Here is a 22,983-nt window from a genome sequence, read left to right as displayed (position 1 = left end):
TGAACCCGGGAGGTGGAGGTTACAGTGATCTAAGATCATGCCACTGCACTTCATCCTGGGGGACAGAGGGAGACTCCATCTCAAAAACCAAACAAAACAAAACAAAACAAAACTGAGGCTGCCTAGATGAGGTCAATAAAAAAGTGTCTGTACAGTAGTTCTCCCTTATTTGAGATTTGGCTTTCCATGGTTTCAGTTACCCATGGTCAGCTGCGGTCTGAAAATAGATGAGTACAGTACCATATTTTCAGAGAGGAAGAGAGCCCACATTCACATAACTTTTATTACAGTATGTTGTTATAACTGTTCCATTATTTGTTAGCTGTTGGTATCGGTCTATCTTATAAATTACATTATATTAGGCCAGGCGCAGTGGTTCATGCGTGTAATCCCAGCACTTTGAGAGGCCGAGGCAGGCGGATCACAAGGTCAAGAGATCAAGACCATCCTGGCCAACATGGTGAAACCCCATCTCAACTAAAAATACAAAAATTAGCCAAGCGTGGTGGCGCGTGCCTGTGTTCCCAGCTACGTGGGAAACTGAGGCAGGAGAACCGCTTGAACCTGGGAGATAGAGGTTGCAGTGAGCCGAGATCGCGCGACTGCACTCCAGCCTGGAGACAGAGCAAGACACCGTCTGGGAAAAAAAAAAAAAAAAAGTATTATAGGGCTGGGTGTGGTGGCTGATGCCTGTAATCCCAGTACTTTGGGAGGCTGAGGCTGGCAGATCACTTAAGCCCAGGAGTTCGAGACCAGCCTTGGCACCATGGCAAAATCTCATTTTTACTAAAAATACAAAAAATTAGCCAGGCATGGTGGTGTGTGCCTGTAATTTCAGCTTCTCAGGCGGCTGACGTGGATCATCTGAGCCGGGAAGTCAAGGCCACAGTGAACTGTGAATAGGCCACTGCACTCCGGCCTGGGCCTGGATGATGGGTGTGAGACCCTGTCTCATCAAAAAAAAAAAAAAAAAAAAAAAATTTGTAGGTAATTTAGAGATGATTTGAAGTATATGGGAGGATGTGCATAGGTAATATCCACATACTATGTCATTTTCATATCAGGGACTTGAGAATCTGCAGATTTTAGTATCAAAGGGAAGTCCTGGAACCAGTCTTCGGATAACAAGGGGCAAATCTAGTTCTTCCTGGGGACTGCAGCCGGAGGTAGAGCAGAAAACAATTTCTTTTGTTTAATCCACATTAGATTTTTATTTATATTTATTTTGAGACAAGAGTCTCACTCTGTCACCCAGGCTAGAGTGCAGTAGAGCGATCTGGGCTCAAAGAGATTCTCCCACCTCAGCCTCCGCAGTAGCTGGGACCACAGGTACGCACCACCATGCCCGGCTAATTTTTGTATTTTTTAGTAAAGATGGGGTTTCACCATGTTGGTCAGGCTGGTCTTGGACTCCTGACCTCAAGTCATCCACCTGCCTCGGCCTCCCAAAGTGCTGGGGTTACAGGAATGAGCCACCACGCCTGGCCTTAGATTTTTAAAAGTAACATGCAACAATTTAAACATAAAGAAAATGTACTTTTAAGAAAAGGAACAGTATGGACTTTATACAAATTTCCAGAAAGCAACTAAAAGATTATATACTCTTGGTAATTATGAACTACTGGAGTTAAGTATTTTACCTTTTTGTCTCACCACTATTTACTGAGAAACTGAGGACTAAAGTATGCTTTGCCAACACCCTGACCGCTATCAGACATAGCTTTCTTTGATTTGAGGATGGTATCACAGAGATAAACCTACTCAATGTAACAAACACTTACTGCCCACTAGGTGCCAACCACTATGAATCAGAGGTAAAATAACCTCTTTCAAATCCCACAGTAATAAACTTAGTCACCTATTATGACTATATCCAAGATAGGTCCCTCCCCATCCAAAAATGTTCATTGATTGTTCTGAAATTTTACTTTTGTGATCTCAGTCCCTTGGGATACTGCATTTCCCAAAAGCCCATCTAGGAACTGTAATATCGATGCCAAACAATTTATTTATTTATTTACACCGACAACCTGCAGCTCAATCACAATAGCCAATTACTGGTTCAACTGCACCAGTCTATTCAGTGGCTTATTCCCCAACATCATACTCCATCATCTACCTCTTGTCCATCATCAAACCTTCCTCTCTGGGATTATCTGGCTTTCCTCCTGTTCATGTAAATTTCCGCAAACATCAGCTCTCATCAAAAAAATCCCACACTGGTGATCTACAAGAAAAACTGTCCTGCAGGTGTGATTAGCACAGTGTTTAAATTCTCTTTAAATAACTATGACATCTAACTTCTCTAGAAAAAAACTGAAAGTTGGCCACTGTGGCCAAGCAATGCACCCAGCATGAGCCTCATTTGTAAGGGTCACGAGTTCCCCACTCACCAACTGGCTTCTTTCACTCATTTCTATAACCTATCTGGTTCTTGTAGGTGTTTCAGTTTGCAATCACTGGTCTAGCCTACCTCTATTCCAAACTAAAGCTATTCTTTCACCATAAATAAAATGAGAACCTTTTATTCTAGCAGACATGCCGCAGGAAAAGTTGCTTTTAAAAAATCCTTCTAATCTTAAACAAATACAGATTTCATTGTTTTGTTGTAACAGCTCTGTCCAAGAGACCTTTGCTATTGTCAGGGGTTATTCTTTAGCCAATCACAAGTATCTGTTCTAAAGATCCTGCTCAAAAGGACAGCATCACTGAGTCAGGTTTAAATTGCACAATATTCAAATAAAGGCACATCTCTCTAAACCTCTAGTCTGTTTTGATGAAATAAATTAACCCTGCGGGCATGGTGGCTCATGCCTGTAATCCCAGCACTTTGGGAGGCCGAGGCAGGCAGATCATGAGGTCAGGAGTTCGAGACCAGCCTGACCAAAATGGTGAAACCCCATCTCTACTAAAAAATTACAAAAATTGGCCCAGCATGGTGAGGTGCGCCTATAATCCCAGCTACTCGGGAGGCTGGGGCAGGAGAATCGCTTGAATCCAGGACGCGGAGGTTGCAGTGAGCCGAGATTGCGCCACTGCACTCTAGCCTGGGCAACAGGGCGAGACTCCATCTCAAAAACAACCAACCAACAAACCAATACAAAAATTAGCCAGATGTGGTGGTGTGCGCCTGTAATCCCAGCTACTGAAGAGACTGAGGCAGGAGAATCGCTTTAACCTGGGAGGTGGAGGTTGTGGTGAGCCGAGATTGCACCACTGCACTCCAGCCTGGGTGACAGAGCAAGACTCCATCTCAAAAAAAAAAAAAAAAAAAAAAAAAATTAATTAATTAACCCATTACTAGCAACTCAATTTAACCCTGCAATTATTAAGTGCCTCTTTTTAAGTGTCGTGCAATGTGCTAAGTTTTAGGAATGAAACGAACAAGACACAGTCCTCCCTCCGAGGTTGCAGTCCAATATAAACACACAAATTGATGGTAAGTACATAATGCAATGAAAGCACATATAAAGGTCATCACAGAGGATCAGGGATTTGGAAGAGGGCATTAACTCTAAACTCGTATTTGGCAGATGTGAGGAAGTGGAAGTTACACAAGTCAAAGTACTACGGGGCAGACAGTGTGTTGAGAGTTTAAGCCAAGTACCAAGGGAAAACGGCAAGAAATTATTTTGGAAAGACAAGCAGGAGTCAGTTTATGAAGGGTCTTTGAGCCAAGAGTTTTCAGAGGTAAAACCTGAGCCTCATTCTTGACTCCTATTTTATCCAAATTTTATCCTAGGAAAGTCATTAAAAGAATGAGAAACAGGCCGGGTGCGGTGGCTCACGCCTGTAATCCCAGCACTTTGGTAGGCCGAGGCGGGCGGATCACAAGGTCAGGAGATCGAGACCCTCCTGACTAACACGGTGAAACCCCATCTCTACTAAACAAACAAAAAATTAGCCAGGCGTGGTGGCACGCACCTGTAGTCCCAACTACTCGAGAGCCTGAGGCAGGAGAATCGTTTGGACTCGGGAGGCGGAGGTTGCAGTGAGCTGAAATTGCGCCACTGCACTCCAGCCTGGGCATCAGAGCGAGACTCCGTCTCCCCCACCCCCCAAAAAAACAAAAACAAAAACAAAAAAAACAAAAACAGGATAGGAAGCTGAAGAAACACAAAAACGAACAAGGAGACCACTACAATGGCAAAAGTTGGATTCCAGAGCATAGCAAAAGAGGAGAGCTGTAAATGGATGCCTAGTACAATGTGATAAAAAAGGATGCAAATACAGATTTTATAGATATGGTAGGTATCTACAAGTTGAGGGCCTTGGCTTTTACCATCTTCATGGATCAGAAAGCCATCAGACCAATGTGTTTATGGCATCAACGGATGAGGAAAAGCAACGATGTGGAATAACCAGGGGAATAAGTGAAAAGGGTGACTATCAATTGCTTCATAGCATCATGATCCTAGCACATATTGAGACATATGGTTATACATTGCTCACTTTCATTGTACATCGTTATAATATATCCACAATGTATGAATATACATTGGTAGAGACTCAGAACCAGCTTTCAGGAAAGTTCCATGAAGAATTCAGAAAGAGGAGTATTCCATTACTACAAAATACAAGTTATGTGGTGATAACAAAGGTTTCTGAGCAGGGGAACAATGTCCTATAATTGTGGGGAATAGTAAAAAATTAAGAAACTTACAGTTTGTAAAGTGACCAAGAACAACAATGGCCTCAGGTATATAAGGCTTCCAAAACACTTTAAACTGGCCTCACTGAACATACGATAGTTCTAGTTTCAACTCACCAAGTCAATAGCTGTCAGGCCCAGTTACAGTTTCTAAATTTTATTATTCCCTGTTACCCAGATGGTAGTGATATGGAAATATCTTGTGGTGCCAGGAAATAGTGGCAGCCTATAGTGATAACCTGGGTGCTTCTGAAGACACATTGGGTCCAAAACCACAGCCACTGCTCTACTCAATGTGTTTTTTTGTTGTTGTTGTTTGTTTTTTGAGACGGAGTCCCACTCCTTGTCCGGGCTGGAGTGCAGTGGCACGACCTTGGGTCACCGCAACCTCTGCCTTCCGGGTTCAAGCGATTCTCCTGCCTCAGCCTCCCAAGTAGCTGGGATTACAGGCACCTGCCACCACGCCGAGCTAACTTGTATTTTTAGTAGAGACAAGGTTTCACCATGCTGGCCAGGCTGGTCCTGAACTCCTGACCTCGTGATCTGCCCACCTAAGTCTCTTAAAGTGCTGGGATTACAGGTGTGAGCCACCACACCCGGGCAGTTAATGTTGTTTTTATGCCAAGAATCCCAAGACACCCCAACTCCTAGAGAAAATGTATATGCCTAATGTGGTATTCAAGGAACTTTACACTTTAGACTCCAATGACCTCATTCTTTACAACTTTCCTTCATAAGCCTCATACTGTTGGGTTTTCCCATCTTTTTTCTAACACGTTTTTTTCCAATTTGCCCAAATCCTAACAATCCAAGACCTACTTCAAATGCCACCATCCTGAGATCACACAGACGGAATTTGCTTTCTCCAAATTTTACGTCCTTTAAGGGCATTTTCACTTTGTTACTGATGTACCCTTCTTAGACCCTTGAAGAAACTTATTTTTTGCCTCTCAATGTCTTACTCGATCTCCAACAAACATTTCCTAAATAAGTCTTACAGATTAGGTGGAGCCTAAACGGCGTCCAAAAAAACAAATAACAACAACAACAAAAAAACCCCAAACCAACCCACTATATTTCCAATGTTTCCCTTTTTTGAGTTGGGGGTCTCACTGTTGCCCGGGCACCAGCGAGTGCAGTGGCACCATCATGGTTCACTGCAGCCTTGAACTCAAGGCCTGAAGCAATCCTCCCAACTCAGCCTCAGTTGCTGAGTTTACAGGCATAAGCCACTGTAGCCAGCATCAATATTTTGCTTTTTGCCTTTTCCTGTGTTTCACACATTCAAGGTTAGCATCTTCTAACTTCTCCCATGACTATTCAGTAAGTCATTACATCAGTTACTCTTGAGATGTTTGGGGCCAGGTTCTTCTTGCCTTCTAACTGACCCTCCTACTGCCCACCAACCCACCCTGCCCCACTGCCAACCAACTTAGGATAATCTGTTAATCATAAACCATGTATTACTCACCAGCTCCAAGTTCTTCAAAAGACTTCCATTAGAATGACATTCAAACCATGGTCCATTGTGTGACTTGGCCTATCTCTCTCTCCCATCTCCACTCACCTTACATGCACACACACCCATCCCACCCACCATTCAGACCTCATTCTTTGTTCAAGATGTTATGCTTTCCCATCTTATGGTTTCTGCACACCTACTACCCAAAACATTGTTACCCAATGAGACTTTGTGCAAAGGCTGGCTTCTTAAATCCTCAGTTCCAAAGTCTCTACTCAGATGCACTTCCTCTCTACTATGTGCAAAGGATAATATCAAAGCACACTGTGGGCATTCATATATATGTGCTAAATGAAATTTTTTGATTTGCAGTAACCGTCTGCTCCCACCATTTCCTGTGGTCTAACAAGGTTAGCACAAATGTATAGTGTGTTAGTTCTTTCAAGTAAACATACAGAAAATACTGAGCACTTACAAAGTGCCAGGCCAAATTCTTTTACACATATTAACTTGTTTCTCACAAACCTATGAAACTTATGACTACCATTTGAGAAGTAACTTGTTTCAGGTCATATAACTAATAAATAATAGAAAAGCAAGGATTTGGTTGCAAGCTCTAGTTTTATGCTCACTCTAAATCAGTTTCTTCTGGCTCATCTACCTATCCAACTTCAACACAGTATCACACACAAAATATGCACACTAAGCGTGCTCTTTTACCCCTTACTTTTCCCCGTAGACATTCTGTATTTAATAAAAATAATTATTCCTTACAGTTCCCAGGATACAACAAAAACTGCTCAGGACAACTGATGCATATCATAATATCTTCTTAATATATAACTGTTCTGGATACAAATTTAAAAAATGGGCTCAGACAAGTATCATAAATAATAAATGAAAGATTTTATTCATCTTGGTAGATAACAAGCACTCAAAGGTTAATGAGTGAAGGAGATAACCATCTCTCCAAACAAAGAGGCTCTTAATAACGCAGAAGCAAAAATCTTTCCACTTTTAGATGAAAACAAACTAAAAAATAACTTCAGGCTTCAGATATGGAAATAAAGCACCATTTTTCAAATGGCAGACTTGGCTTACTTAAAGTAAGTAAATAGCCCCAGACCATCTGAAAAATAAAAACATTTCGATGCCCCTTGTGAGTTCTAATTACATGGCTACATGTTAAGGAACATCTCTCTGTCTCTGAACCTACTAGTAAACAAAAATTATACAGATATACATACAAATGTAGTCTTCCATTTCATTTTTCATTTGCACAAGCTTCCAGCTATTTAACTAGGTGACAAATCAAAGTGACAAGATGCACTAATATTTGTGAGAACTTTAAATTTTAAAAGCTAGTATTTAATTACCCTTAGTGAGCTCGTTTACTTACATTAAAAATTATGCGATCGGTCATGATTTTTCTTTAGACCATTTAATAATACACATGGACTAACATTTATCATGCTTTGTTCAGGACCTCCTTACAATCATATCCCTTGTACGACCTACTCTTCACATAATCCCTTGCCAGTAAAAGTGAAGACTGAAGATTGACCTGACAGACAGGTCCCTTTACTAACCTTTGTGATCTTGTACCACTTCATAAAATAATGCTTACTCTAAACCACTACAGACTAGTTTGGAAATAAACGGACCTTTTCCTCAGAAATAATCAATCTTTCCTGGTGTAGCAATTGAACACTTCACTTTAACCTTCATTTATTATCACTTTATTATTAATACAACATCCCAGGGAATAGACTCCCAAATCTCATCACCCCCCCCCCCCTTTTTTTTTGAGACGGAGTCTCGCTCTCTCACTCAGGCTGGAGTGCAATGGCGCCATCTCGGCTCACTGCAACCTCCTCCTCCCGGGTTCAAGTGATTTTCCTGCCTCAGCCTCCCGAGTAGCTGGGGTTACAGGCACGTCCCACCACACCTGGCTGATTTTTGTATTTTTAGTAGAGACGGAGTTTCACTATGTTGGCCAGGCTGGTCTCAAACTCCTGACCTCAGGAGATCCACCCGCCTCAGCTGGGCCCGGCCCCTTTTCTCTCAATTTAAAAACTGCTTTAAAAACTGCAAATCAGGTATTGGGTTAATACCACTTTACTATTATTAACTGATTCCTCTAATATTCCAGAAAGAGCACAAGATTTTTTCCATTTTTGATAGCTGCCTATTGTCAGTTTTAACTGGAGCTGAAAAACAGAAGACTTAAGTAAACTGAAAGCCATCAATGAGTTTTAAAAAGGGACACTGAAATAATTCTTCTTGAAGGTATTTTCTTTAACAGCCACTTATTTCTACCCTGTAAAAAGCTTGAAATATAAAATTAGTATTTAAAGCACCATACAAAATAAAAAAACCAGACAAAGGAGTAAGGTATGTTCCAATTTAATCTTTATGCACACAAATTTGTAAAAAATGTTAAACACATCTACATTAAGTCGCAAAAGAGATGCAATAATTATTGCTCACTTTTAAACATTATCTTATACTATGGAAATGCAGCTACTTACTCTCATCACTATTACATGCACTTAAAGTTAAATACTTACCAAATTTTCACTGTTTATTCCTGCTAGGAAAGGACACAGTTCCTTAGAAATTTACTTCACTTTAAATCTTAAAGACACAAATTGAGGTTCCATACTTTGTTTAGTGCTTATCTATAAGAATGCATTGCCACATCACATACTCAGGTATTGATTTTCAGATTTTAGAAAACTATCATTGTTCATACTAAAAAGCATCAGAGTTGAATATTATTGGTTCTCAAAGATCACAGGAGGAAATAGAATGTAAAAACATTCTTAGCATATGCTGATTTTAATCTAGGATGTAGTTAAAAACTAGAGGGAAAAAATAATCCATGTGTTACATATAGCGAGGCTAAATAAAGCAGGGCATAAATTAGAAATTTACTCAGAAGCTAATTTTCACTGGTATATGTGGTCTCAGAAATCAGTATTTCTAACTCCAATTTTTCATGCAGGGTTAGAGTGGCTTAAATAATACTTTTGAAATTTTTAAGCCTCTCAAAGAAACCCTGTAAGCAACTGGTCTGCATGAACAATTTTGGTAAATCCTTCTTCAACTCTTAACTCCAGCTTACTGCTCATGAATCACTGCAACAACAGCTTCAACAAGAACAGAATGAAGTTCTGGTATCTTAATTTTACACCTATGCAATGTCTCCAAAGCACTAAGAAAAATCTTTTGGCTGCCAACTAAAAAGAAAATGTTTAAGAACTTTCTTAAATACTAGTTTTAAACATTTATTCCATCTCACCAAAATGAAATAATTTATGTGTTAAAAGTTTTTGTATTTATAGTCTGTTATGTGAAGGTCAGAAAAAAGTGAACTAGCAAATTAAAAGGGAAATGCCAGGTGGTAAAATAATTTTCTAATATTCTTGATTCAAGTAATATCCAAAGATGTAGAAATTCAGAGTGCTCACCTCTTTAATCAAAGTGTCCTATTTCAGTTAATTTTAGAAGCTAAAATTATAATATATAAAAGTATAAAATAGTACTCACCAGAAAGGCAGCTTTAAAGAGATGGTTTTAAGGAAAACCATTTCCACTGTATCTACACCATTTCATATACAGATTAAACTGTGAAAGGCAATGAAACTTAAGCCCTTGTGCAATTTTACATTAAAAAACAAGTGGTTATCTTGTAAGATATATTTTATTATCAGCTGATAAATCCATGTTTTAAAATTTAGCAATATGCACAATTTCCATATAAAGATAATCTGTTTTCACAATGACTAATCACCATCCAGCTCAAGAGGAATTCAAGATTACTAGGTTTTATGGCTAGATCGTCTCAAATTAAACATCTCACACAAGGTGAAAAGGAAGAAGCCATACATCCTACTATCAGATTAGGATGGTTCAGGCTTGCGAAAATTAGAAATTAACTTGTATGCTTTATTCCTCCCTCCTCAGTGCTTTACGTTTGTTATCAACCTAAAAGCACAACATTTAGAGGTTAAAGGAAATCTTTAGAGGATGGTTCAAACAACAATGAACTCGGGTAGAATAAAGAAAATAATAAAAATGTTAAAACACATCTTCCACAACCCATTATGTCCCCACTGCCCCTCAAAAGTGTTACATGAAGAATCTAGCTACATTTCTTGATGGGTAGTCAACTTTCAATATTAAAAAGGTATGTTATTCTTAGTTCACAGTATAATGAACTCACTGGTACACCAACAGGATACGTTATAGTTTACAAAAAAAGAACAAAAATAGCAGTACTTGTATTTACAAGTGTTGCTAAAAGAACAAAAAAGCATTATAAAAACATATTCTAGCTTATGACTGTACACCACTTATCATTTCTTGATGTGAGGAAACTCGCCTTTCTTAGGTTGATTCCTACTGTAAAAAGTTAAAAGGTGAATGAGAGAACCACCATGAAATAGCTTAAGTAGAAGACCCTGGACCCAAAGCCCTGGACTCCGTATCATCTATCAACAAGGGCATAGCCAACTGAAACTGTCTTTTCCTTTTATGTACAATGTATCTACTTAGGTTGAAGCACAAGGAGATAACAAAGGAGCAGTATTACACCTCTATTACAACTGGGGTTAGCAAACCTAGATCTACTTTGGCCCAAGTACTGAGCGTTTAAAGTGTCCAATGGATCTATTATTAGTTATACTGACATTTAAGTAACCGCACAGCTTTCTTCCTTGTGTGAGTTATATGGATATGTTTGAAAAAAATAGGAACATCAGGTACTTACAGATTAAACTAACCTGTACTGGCAGGGCTGTGGGATTTTTCTTCTCTACCAGTAAGTAGCAAATGCTGAAATTCTGCTGCTAGTTAACAAAAACACAAATTGTATTAAACTGAGGAGTTCAATCCATAGTTTAAAAAGTCAATGTGCATTAAATTTCCTCAGAGCCTGATACTAATACATTTAAAACTTTTCCCTATTTTTTTTTTTTTTTAACAAAAGTTAAGTTACCTTATATTGTCTATTGAGAATGAGCTAATTAACACTGAAAATCTCTTGGACACATCTCAATTTTACTATGTATTCCAGTATGTGAATTGTGATAGAACTTTTGATTACTCTAAAAAGGGGATGGGCATATATCTTAAACATGTAGGAATTTCTAAATTTAAACGAATATGTAGACACACCCCCACAGACAAGCAATTTTTAAAAGTTTTTAATTCAACTTTCGTAAAAATTGATTTTGTCACATCAGAGATTCTCAATTTTAAAAACATGTACTGAGAAGCAAATTCCATTGTTTCTCCTTGAATAAGTGAACAGGTAAAAAGGGGCTTTGCTCAATAACTAGATGCTCTGTTTTTTTTCTAACTCAGACTTACAGTAACTGTAGTAACTCTTCCCTTGCTCCACTTGGGTACTTAAGCAGCCTCATTTTATTAGTAATGACTGGGATATGATAGTGCAAATCTTTTTTTTTTTTTTTTTGACCTCTGTGATTGCTAAACTATTTATGAATAAAATTTTAATAAGAAGCTACATTAAAATACTATGTTGAGACCTCAGTAACAAACGCAAATCATGAGCAAGAATGCTGTTACTTTTCAATACATTTAAGGTTCTTAAGTCAAACAACACTACCCAGTGTTCTCTCCCAAATAACCACCATTGGTCCATGTGTAGTAAACTGGGAAAATATCATTCTTCATTTTTATCCAAGTTGGCCATCAATGAATTTCACTGTTAGTTCCTCAGACTTAACCAATGGTGAAGGAACACAGATTCAACCATAATAGTAAAATGCAAACCAACCAACCCAGACACTAACAATGTCAGAGGGCTTAGAAAATGCCAATAAAGGACTTGATCTTTTTACAAACACAGCACACATTACTGAAGCTGTGCCAGATTACTACCTTATAGACCATTACATCATTTAAATTAATGGGTGGGTTCCAAGTAATCAACCATTAAGACAGTTTACTCACATGTACCTCCTCTGAGGTTATTTTGATAAAAATTAAAATATAAACATTCTCATAACTGATTGTATGCCTCTTAAAGAACCTAACCATCAAAGTTTCCATCTAATTAGCCAGTCTGGATTTATAATAGTGTTCAATTTGCTTCAAATAGGAATAGTTCAAATTAGTTTCAGCGAAGATCTACCTCGTTTGGGCTACAAATTTCTGCCTCAATATGACTACTACTTCCGCTTAGTAAAATAAAGACATTTTCCCCTGAGAATACATGAGACTAATTGAACAGATTTAAAGAGAGATGATTCAGATTTCTCAAACTAATTTAGTTCCAAACTATTATTTTCCAGAGTTAAGAAAATGAAAAGCTTTTCAAGACTAAAATATTATGCAAAAATGTATAGAGCCAAGAGCAAGAAAAATATAGTACTTATTAAAAGCAATTATCTTACTGAAGAATTTTTTCTAATGTTACTTTAAAACTTAAATCTATGTTCTAACAAAAATGCCAGGTAAAAAAGAAAAGATAGATGTTTTAGGGCTTAAACACTTGGAAAAGGTGGATATATTTAAAGTTATTGGGAAGCTCAAACTGAAGTCCTACCTTCTCCATTTCCTACATACTGGTTTGAATTAGATCCATAATAGGGTGCCTAAGAGCTTAAGATACTAGTTTAGAAAATTCAGCACTAATCACAAAATTAATGAATATCTATTATGTACATGACCATACATCATTAAGTGCTTATTTTGCCAAGAAACATCACACAGAAAAGTCAGATGATTTCTTTGCTATAAAAACAAAAGGTTATTATTTAAATGATTCAGTGACAGAAATTAAAATACTGAGAAAGGGTTTTTAAAAAGGAGTAAACTTTACTGTCATGAGATAGTTAGCATAAGTGGAATTGGGGGAATGCTTACTTATAAAAATCTGCCCTATAGCCAAATAGCCTTATAATTGAATCCCCTTTTAAAGGACTTTTCCATAAAAGTTACAATGAAGAGCAAACAAATTTCAATTTGGAATAACGCAGAAAGATTATTCAATATTAGGTCAATAATGACAACCTTTTAAAAAAGACATTCATGTCTGTATAAATTTTAGAGTATCTACTTCTAGGGTACATGTCTACTTTCACCACCTTATTCAAACAAAATTTTGACTCAGTTAAAGTGATGACTTCACCATTTTCTTTCATTTGACAAGTTTTACCAGTGGATGTTACAGACACCTAAAAACTACATAATTCTCGAAATCTTATTTGTCTGAGTCACAGAACTACAAAAAAAAAAAAAAAAAAAAAAAGGAACTATCTTAGTTATCTATAGATATTACCTTCAACAGATTATGACATTACTAAATCGTTCCCACCCCCAGTGCTCAAGCAGATAAGAGCCTGTATTTCCAGCACACTTTTTTCAATTATCACCATTAGAATTAAGATAAGCAACTTAGAAAGATTTCAGCATATTGGGGGATGGTAGGTAATAGAGAAAACAGATCTCCAATTAGGGACTCTTAAATGTTGATTAGTGAGGTTATAAAATAGTCCAATGGAATATTTTGTCATGGAAGCAACAAAATTCTTTAAATATAAAAATCCTATTAAGTTATAGTGAAAAACATGTTATTTAACAAGTCAAAATTTGTAATTCATTTAATGCATATTTTGTCTTTATGCTTCCAAGAATGAAAACCATATACAAACAATTCCAGGTTTGCTAAATGCTATACTGTTTGTTCATTGTTACTACTCAGAGTAAACTGCTATCTGGATAGAATTGTGGCTCAAACACAAGAAACAAAGTAATTCAGGTTTGTTTTTGGCCTCTCTTCCAATTCCCTAATTATTCCCTACAATAAACACACACACACAACTTTTCTCATCAAATAAAAGCAAATTTTAGTTGGAAACAAATGTGGATACTTTTCATATGTGCATAAAACACTGTTCAGTGAGGCTGAAAATGAACCTCAAAATAATCACTCCAAAACCATAGTTTAACATACTTTACCACAGGATCAGGTATCAAATTTCAGTTTTGATACCTGAAAATTAGTAATCCATCCATGCTGAAAGGTCTGTAACACCCAAATTCTGTTGTTATATCAACTATATGGTCTATACCCCCACATACACAAGCACACACATAGACACCACCTTCCCACCTTTACAGGGCTCTACATTAACATTTGCTCTAATGTGGTGAGGCTTGAAAACATTTTAAAATTTAAGCATTTCCAGATGACCTTTTAGCCTTAACATTCAATGCATAAGTTTGTGATTAAGAATGCAGATTTTGGACAAGCGTGGTGGCCCACGCCTGTAATCCCAGCACTTTGGGAGGTCGAGGCAGGGGGATCACAAAGTCAGGAGATCGAGACCATCCTGGCTAACATGGTGAAACCCTGTCTCTACTAAAAATACAAAAAATTAGCCAGGCATGGTGGCACACACCTGTAGTCCCAGCTACTCGGGAGGCTGGGACAGGAGAATCGCTTGAATCCAGGAGGTGGAGGTTGTAGTGAGCTGAGATCGTGCTACTACACTCCAGCCTGGGTGACAGAGCGAGACTCTGTCTCAAAAACAAACAAACAAACAAAAAAAACCCCACAAAACAGAATGCAGATTTTGGCCAGGCACGGTGGCTCACACTTGTTACTCCAGCACTTTCGGAGGCTGAGATAGGTGGATCACCTGAGGTCAGGAGTTTGAGACCAGCCTGGCCAACACGGCAAAACCCCATCCCTACTGAAAAAATAGCCAGATGTGGTGGCGGGAGCCTATAATCCCAGCTACTCGGGAGGCTGAGGCAGGAGAATCGCTTGAACCCGGGAGGCAGAGGTTGTAGTGAGCCGAGATCGCACCACTACACTCCATCCTGGGTGGTAAGAGTGAAACTCCGTCTCAAAAAAAAGAATGCAGATTTCAGTATCCAGTGGCATTTCCAATGATTAAACTTATCCTTGAGGTTAAATTTAATAGTTTATGGAGAAAATAAAACCAGTAAGATTTTCCTAGAAGTGAAAGTAAAAAATTTGAATGAAACATTTCTTGCCTCCAAATCAAAAATATCAAATTTTGTCAATTTACTGAAGTTCAATATAGTAACACAAGCTTTACTGAAGCTGTTAATTATGTAACACAAAGCAAATTACATAAAATTGCATACGAAATACTTATGTTAACACCACAGTCAAACGTGAATATTAATATAGAGCCTTCTCTGCCAAAAGAGTATAAAAATCCTAAGTTTAATTAAATTTAGGGGCCTTCACCAAACTTGCTGCAAGTTTGGGGACATAAATATCCAACAGCCATAAAGCTGTGAAAGCCCCTATAAGGAATAAAATAAATCCCACTTGCCTCAGACTGAACAGGGCAACACTGAGACTCAGCCTCAGCCTGTCCTATGGCAGGGCTATAGGAAGAAGAAAATTTTAATTTTAGAAAAACAGTTCCCAATTAATTTAAAAGACATGCATTAAGTTTTTTTTTTAAAAAATCCCAATGATCAAGCAAGCAAAAGGAGCAGCTTTGTTTTTAACTACTGTCCACTACAATTCCATTCTGAGCCCGTACTTCTTTTTGTTGGGGAATCACCCTCCCCAATTAATTAAGTTTAATTAAGGTGAGTCTAAGTTCAAAATGTAACTTGGTGGAATAGGAGTACAGTAGGAATATTTTATTCATACCTAATGGCAAATGTGTGAGACTACTAAAATACTAAGTATTCAAATCAAGTAATTCCAGCAGCCACTCAAAAATTAATCCTCACCTGCTGTAGTCTTGTTACTGTTACACAGTATGAAAACTTACACAACAGAAACTAGTGCCAGACAAAATGTTTTCTTATTTTTCTAAAAGGGGTGGATGTAAGGTAGAGCCAAAGCTGCCAGCCCTACTAACCTTACAGCTTCCTTAATTATGACAATCACAATGCTTGCCTGAATTATCAAGTCCCAAAAGTTGCCTTCTGTGAGGGCAGTTGGCATCCACTTTGACTCAACTTCATCTATTACTTAAGGAAGGTTGAGTCAGAGTTAATTATATGAATACAATTTGCTCCACTCATAATTCAACCACACTATGGACCCCAGAAGCATTTAGATAAAAGGTATTTTCTAGAAGCTTACTTACGTTTGGATGCATGCAAAAATTACACTTCAAATATATTAAATGGGTACACCACCTCTGAGCCTATAGCTACAGACTCAGGAACTCATGAGCTTAAGTTTTATGTGCCAATGCCTAACACTTTGAATTAATTTTTAATTAGAATTATATCCCATATTTAAAAGTTCCATTTTTGCCCATCAGACCTACACAAAGAGCAAAAAACCTTGCTACAAAGTATCAACCTTCTTTGCATAAAATGCAAATAAAGCTTCACATAATTTCTGAAACAGGCCTACTAACCCTATTGCAGTTTGTCAATAACCGTACAAATGAAATTCTTGAGAATTTAGGAAAGCATCCCTTACTTAATTATTCTAAATTTAATCACACCATTTTTTTTTTTTTTGAGACGGAGTCTCGATCTGTCGCCCAGGCTAGAGTGCAGTGGTGCGATCTCTCCGCTCACTGCAAGCTCCGCCTCCCGGGTTCACACCATTCTCCTGCCTCAGCCTCCAGAGTAGCTGGGACTACAGGCGTCCGCCACTACGCCCGGCTAATTTTTTGTATTTTTAGTAGAGACGGGGTTTCACCATGTTAGCCAGGATGGTCTCGATCTCCTGACCTCGTGATCCGCCCGCCTGGGCCTCCCAAAGTGCTGGGATTACAGGCGTGAGCCACTGCGCCCGGCCTATCATACCATTTTTATCTTAAAGATTTTCAACACAAGTTATCCTTCAGCAGTATATTAAGTGTGCTGCCAAATCAAAGCCGCATGTATTAATTTTGAAACCATTTAGGTAAGCAGAGGTTCAGAGGGGAAAGTGGTTTGGGACTTGGCTGCTGGCAGAAGGCAATACATTACTGGCAAAATATGTACGTTTTATTTTCAAACTATGAAAATTTTTGTACCACTATGGTACCACAAGCACAGGAGCCAAAATCATTGAAGCCAAATAATCAGATATTTTAATTTATTTTTTGACAAAGTCTCGCTCTGTTGCCCAGGCTGGAGTGAACATAGCTCACCGCAGCCTCGGAAGAAGGAAGATCCTTCTTCCTCAGCCTCTTGAGCAGCTGGGACCACAGACACACACTAACGCGCCTGGCTAATTTTTAAATGTTTTGTACAGGTGGGGTTTTGCCATGTTGGCCAGGCTGGTCTCAAACTCCTGGACTCAAGCAATCCTCCCATCTCAGCCTTCCAGAGGGCTGGGATTACAGGCGTGAGCCACTGCACCCAGCCAATTTGAGTTAAAATAGCATTCAGCTTTATAATACTTGCAATGTTTTGCTTAAAGGTATGACTTTTATCTGTCACATAAATACAAACTCTTTTGTGATGGCTAAATCACTTTTCAATATATTTTCCTTCAAAATTAAAGCCCTTTTTTCCATACAACTTCAGAGTTCATGTCTTTTATCTATACCTTCACAGGAAAATTATAAAGAAATGTTACCATTTTCTTAGAAGTCTTAACTTTATAATGAGAAAAACTCAATTTGAGTTCATTATATTAATACTTTGCATAGGTTATTTGATGCCTAAAAAATCATAAAACTACCCTGCAAAAGTAAAGATCAGAAAAACAGATCCCAAAAAGGTCAACAAGAGCTATTATTTTAAGAGGTTGCAACACAAAATATTGAACAGCAGTCATCTCTACAGAAAAGCTCTCTGTAAGAACACAACATTCAAAATTTCCAAGGATAAATAAAAAGTTGCACAGTAAGGCTACCTAGGCTTAATAACAGAAGGTACTCAAATGAATAATGTAATCTTCCAGGAACATAATAAAATTAAAAATTGCGAATCCATCTGTTAACCATCCCAACAGAGACACATTTAGATTCTCAGCATTACACTTAGAATAATATATAACAACCCATTAACAGCACAAGAAGCTATTACTGCATGCACCTAAGCTTCTAGAAGTTTGCACCTGAAAAGCTTCTGAGGTCCATGCAGTACTGAGTCTCAAAAATAATCAAAAGGAAATGAATGGGTCTGGCACTAGGCTCTAAACATCTCAGCAGAAAAGAAAAGTGTTAACATTTACATTTTAAGTATCTATGACACGTGATGTGTACTGACACCATAGAGGGTGGAAGGGTGATTATAAAGATTTCATACCCATTATGTAATGACTCACGTATCTAAGTTTTTCTCTTAACTGAAACATTAACATACAACTCTATGCAAATTCAGTTTAAAACATGCAGCTAATAACCTACAACTCAAAGACAGAATCCAATGATATATCAAAACTGCATTGGTAACTATGAATTTTATTATGTGGACATCTACTGTGGCATGCATCTGTACAAACCTTTCAGGCAGTGGTCCACAGCTGGGTTATGAATAAAAAGGCATAAATTTTTCTCTCATTTTATTACAATGAAGTTTAACAGTACAGAAAAGTCACATGACCTTGGTGGGTCAGATTTCTTAAACCCTGCAACATGAGGAACTCTAAATACATTAAATATTGTTACACATTCAGACTTCCAATGTACAAGTACTTGGAAACAGTTACAGCCCTCACCAAGCTAGGTTGGGGACATGAAGTCCAATAGCATCTGAAATGCTGTGAAGGCAAACTTTACAAATAGCAATGTAAGCTTACAGAACTTGCCTTTACTAAGGTGGTATGTTCATGTAATTCCAGCGCCTTCACAATTTAACGAACCAAATTTACTATACTTCACTTCTAAAAACCTAGATGAAACATGAAAAAGAAGCCATACAGTATAAATTGCAACTTCAGGAAAAGTTCCTGCTTTATTATTCCAAATAATTTTTCCCATGTAAAATAAATGTCCAATAGTTCCTGGTATGTGGGAAGATAATGTTTGTTAAAGTCACAATGAAGCCTTATTGACGGAAGCTTGGCTATATAAACAGCACAAGTTGAGAAAAGGTTTAATCTCCAAACCTATTAGACTGGATGAAGTAAGATCAGTAACGGCCACCTTGCGACATTACAGGAGGTCTCATTCCCATCGGAGGTCGAGGAGGCCCACCCTGGTAAGGGGGCACCATTGGCGGTCCCTGCCCATACGGGGGCATAGCACCAGGAAGGTATCCTGGCATGCCTTGATGATGACCACCATACTGACCTAAAAAACAAGAATTTCAAACACAAAAAAATAGATTGTTACGCATTGTACTTTTAAATGCAACGTATACTGCAGATAAATTTAATATTTTATGCGTGAACTTAGAAAATCCACTAAATATGAAAAACATAAAAAGAGGAATACCGTGAGGTGGCATTGGGGGTCTCATTCCTTGTTGCTGTGGGATGCCTGGCTGTGGTGGCATCATACCTCCAATTGGTCCAACTGGTGGATTACCAATGGGGGCCTGTCCTGGCCGAGGAAGATTACGTTGATACTTAGGTAACTGTGCCCTTCTCTCTTCCTGGGAATAAAAATAAGCACAAGGCTAAATACTCGAATGCAGAGGCTCATCAAGCATAAAGCCATGCATCTAAACTCTTACAACGTTAAGAGTAATTTTCAAAAATTTACCCTTACATCCCAACTATTCACTTTTGCCAGACAAACCAATCCAACTACTCAAACTCCAGATACCTTAAAACTTCACCTATTTGTAAACTTGAAGCATGGCTGACGACTTTCCAGGAATTACAAATTGCTTCAACAAGAAACTATCTAATGAAGTATTGTTATTAACATTCTTTTTTTTTGAGACGGAGTTTCACTCATTGCCCAGGCTGGAGTGCAATAACCTGGTCTCGGCTCACCGCAACCTCCGCCTCCCGGGTTCAAGAAATTCTCCTGCCTCAGCCTCCGGAGTAGCTGGGATTACAGGCATGCACCACCATGCCCGGCTAATTTTGTATTTTTAGTAGAGATGGGGTTTCTCCATGTTGGTCAGGCTGGTCTCGAACTCCTGACCCTCAGGTGATCCACCCGCCTCAGCCTCCCAAAGTGCTGGGATTACAGGTGTGAGCCACTGAGCACCCAGCCAACATTTCATTTTTTCTTTTTCTTTTTTTTTTTGAGATGGAGCCTTGCTCTGTTGCCCAGGCTGGAGTGCAGTGGTGTAATCTTGGCTCAACACAACCTCCGCCTCCCAGGTTCAACTGATGATCCCGCCTCAGCCTCCCGAGTAGCTGGGATTACAGGCGCCCGCCACTACACACTGCTAATTTTTGTATTGATGAGGTTTCAACATGTTGGCCAGGCTGGTCTTGAACTCCTGATCAAGTGATCTGCCTGTCTTGGCCTCCCAAAGTGCTGGAATTATAGGTGTGAGCCACCACACCTGGCCATTATCAACATTCTAAACTTTGTATCAAAATTAATTCATTTATATGGGACTTAAGGGATCTGCAGATTCTACTTCACACTTAACGTTTATTCAATTAACATTTGCAAACTTATGTTTAACTAAAATGATTTTTAAGAGAGTTAAGAACCTGACTTACTGTCTTCTTTTAGAAACAGTCTGCAGGAAGGGGAGAGAAAGCATCTAAGACCAAAACATGAAATATCCGTCCACTTTTAAGTATTTTATGATTTCTTAAGAATCAGAATGGCAAAAACCACTTAGTAAGCATTAAACCAGATCACAGACCACCTGAGTACAAAATAACACTTATTTTAAAGGGACGAACTGCTATAATGGCTTTAAATCAAATGCTGCTCGTAGAAAACTAAAAGCAACTTACCAGGGATATATCCTCATCTGGATGGATCAACTTACTGGTTGCACTAGTTGTTGTAAGTGTAGCAGGCTTACTTGTTATTGAAGCCGCTGGTTTAGCTGCAGTACTATTTGTTGTACTAGTTGTTGAAGCTGTAGACTGTGTATAAGCAGGGAATGTAGGCTTTGGGGGTTCTGTACTTGTTGCAGGGGTACTATTTAAGGGTTTGAAATCTGTACCAACAGGTCCTTGGACAGCTGCCTGAGCCTGTAAAATACAATACTTCATCAACAAAACTTCAAAACTTTAAATTAACTATATCTACAACAGTTTAACTTAAAACAAGCCATCAACATTAAATAAAGGACCAAACTTTAAATGAAATTAAAACAAAGTTAACATGTGAGAAACACTCCACAAAATTCAAGATAACCCATTAAAATATCAAAAGATGCTGGGTTAAAGTCACATCCACAACACAAGAGTGGAAATAAGACTGTATATTTAACTTGTTACATGTCTTCTACCTCCTCACCAAAAATTAAATTTACAATGCTTTGTATTTATTCCAGATTGCTGAAATACAGTATCTTAGAATAGCATGTGTTCTATTTTGAATGTTCTATTAATTAGTTATTAATCTATCAAACAGCTGAAAAAAAAAAAACTACAGAATATGAGTTTAAACTCCAGTTACTAAGTATAACATGAACAATGAGTGTAAAATGGTGACACATTAAAAATACATCCTTTAGTAGTATTTTTTTTTTATATATATACACATATATGTATATATAATCCCCTCCAAATTAACAATGGCTGGATAATTATCATGGACAAAACGGTTAATTTAGCAGGATCTTTTAAAGTAGCAAGTTATCAGTAACAAATGTGTTATTTTTCATAATACCACACATCTAAAACATGTAGACTAGACCAACTTTAGAACCAAAGCAGTATTAAATTTTCTTACATTAAATGTGATGCATTAAACAGCATTAAATCAAAATACCTTAATCATGCATCAGGCTAACCATTGGCCACTATAATGCATTTACTGCTTACATGCTTTTAACCCTTTAGAACCACAGGAGTTCGGGGTAGTTTTGTTTAGTATGAATTCAAATTTTTAAATACCATTTGACTTACATAGCATTAATTTTGCTTTAAAAAAGTAAACACAGTATATTTTTGGAAAAATATTCATTTTTTAAGTAGGGTCCAAAGGGTTAAGTTATAAAGCCATTTTAACAATTTTAAACTGCAACTTCCTGCGTACTTGTGCTGTGCTAGGAAACAGAGCTTTAGAAGATGCAGACAGACTTTCTGAATTGGATGAAGCTGTACTTGAGCTTGTGACAGGTGTCCCCATCTGTAGCATAAAAGAAAGGAAACAATGAAAAGTCTCCAAACAAATGGGTCAAAATAAGCCATGTGGTAGACTTTTTAGTAGATTGCATATTTGTAAATGCAAAATTTAATGCAATCAAATGTCACTTATTTTAAAAGGCAGGCAGTTAATGCATTTACAATAAACAAAATTAAAGTATGAGCCTCAAAATTTTAATTCTATACCAATAAAACCTAGTTAACTAGTTTCTTTTCTAAAACTACTGTTTTGCATTATTTCAAGAACGATACCTGAAACTGAGAATAATGATGTACAAATACTGACACTTCAATCCAATTCTGTATCAATGATTCTCTACAAAAGATTTTTGCCAAAAGTTTTACATCTCTCAATACATAAAATTCCCACCCACCATAAACGCTAGGTTAACGTGCTTAACAAAAGGCACTTAAAGAAAATGCTTTTAATTTAGCACCCACAAACAGAAAAAAACAATTTAAAAAAATCTAAGGGATAATCTAAAAAAGAAAATGAATAAACATAGATCCTGATCTAAATTCTGAATAAATTAAATCTGAATCTGCTTAATTCTCAATGAAACGAGGAAAAAAAGCAAAGGTGTTAACCATTATGTGCACACCATATAGAACAGAAGAAGCATCTTTCACTTATGCTCTGGAAAAAAACTTTTAAAAGCTTTGAAAAAAGACCAGTAAGAAATACTAGTGTGCCTAGGTCAAAAGCCATTA

At 37.8% G+C, this 22,983-nt stretch overlaps 1 protein-coding gene across 15 annotated transcripts in view; it reads right to left on the bottom strand.

Annotated features, from left to right (window-relative positions):
- Positions 1-7,002: 7,002 nt before the first annotated feature.
- ZNF207 (zinc finger protein 207) overlaps positions 7,003-22,983 on the bottom strand; it is a 32,040-nt gene continuing 16,059 nt past the window's right edge. For 3 of the 15 annotated variants that reach the window (XR_010124655.1, XR_010124656.1, XR_010124652.1), the window contains 6 exons: positions 22,163-22,255; positions 20,908-21,150; positions 19,472-19,631; positions 19,144-19,327; positions 15,458-15,512; positions 7,003-10,966 (listed from right to left, as the gene is read on the bottom strand). Coding sequence is in view for 5 of the 15 variants with exons in the window: in XM_063656159.1 (XP_063512229.1) it covers positions 19,167-19,327; positions 19,472-19,631; positions 20,908-21,150; positions 22,163-22,255 (657 nt within the window). In the remaining 10 variants the exon portion in view is untranslated. Of the gene's footprint in view, positions 15,513-18,476; positions 19,328-19,471; positions 19,632-20,907; positions 21,151-22,162; positions 22,256-22,983 lie in introns of those variants that run through there. The other 12 variants (XR_010124654.1, XR_010124657.1, XR_010124653.1 and 9 more) reach the window with 6 other exon arrangements.

This window comes from Pongo pygmaeus, chromosome 19 (genome assembly GCF_028885625.2).
Source record: "Pongo pygmaeus isolate AG05252 chromosome 19, NHGRI_mPonPyg2-v2.0_pri, whole genome shotgun sequence".
Classification (NCBI taxonomy): Eukaryota; Metazoa; Chordata; class Mammalia; order Primates; family Hominidae; genus Pongo; species Pongo pygmaeus.
This window is presented reverse-complemented; position numbering and strand designations above follow the sequence as displayed.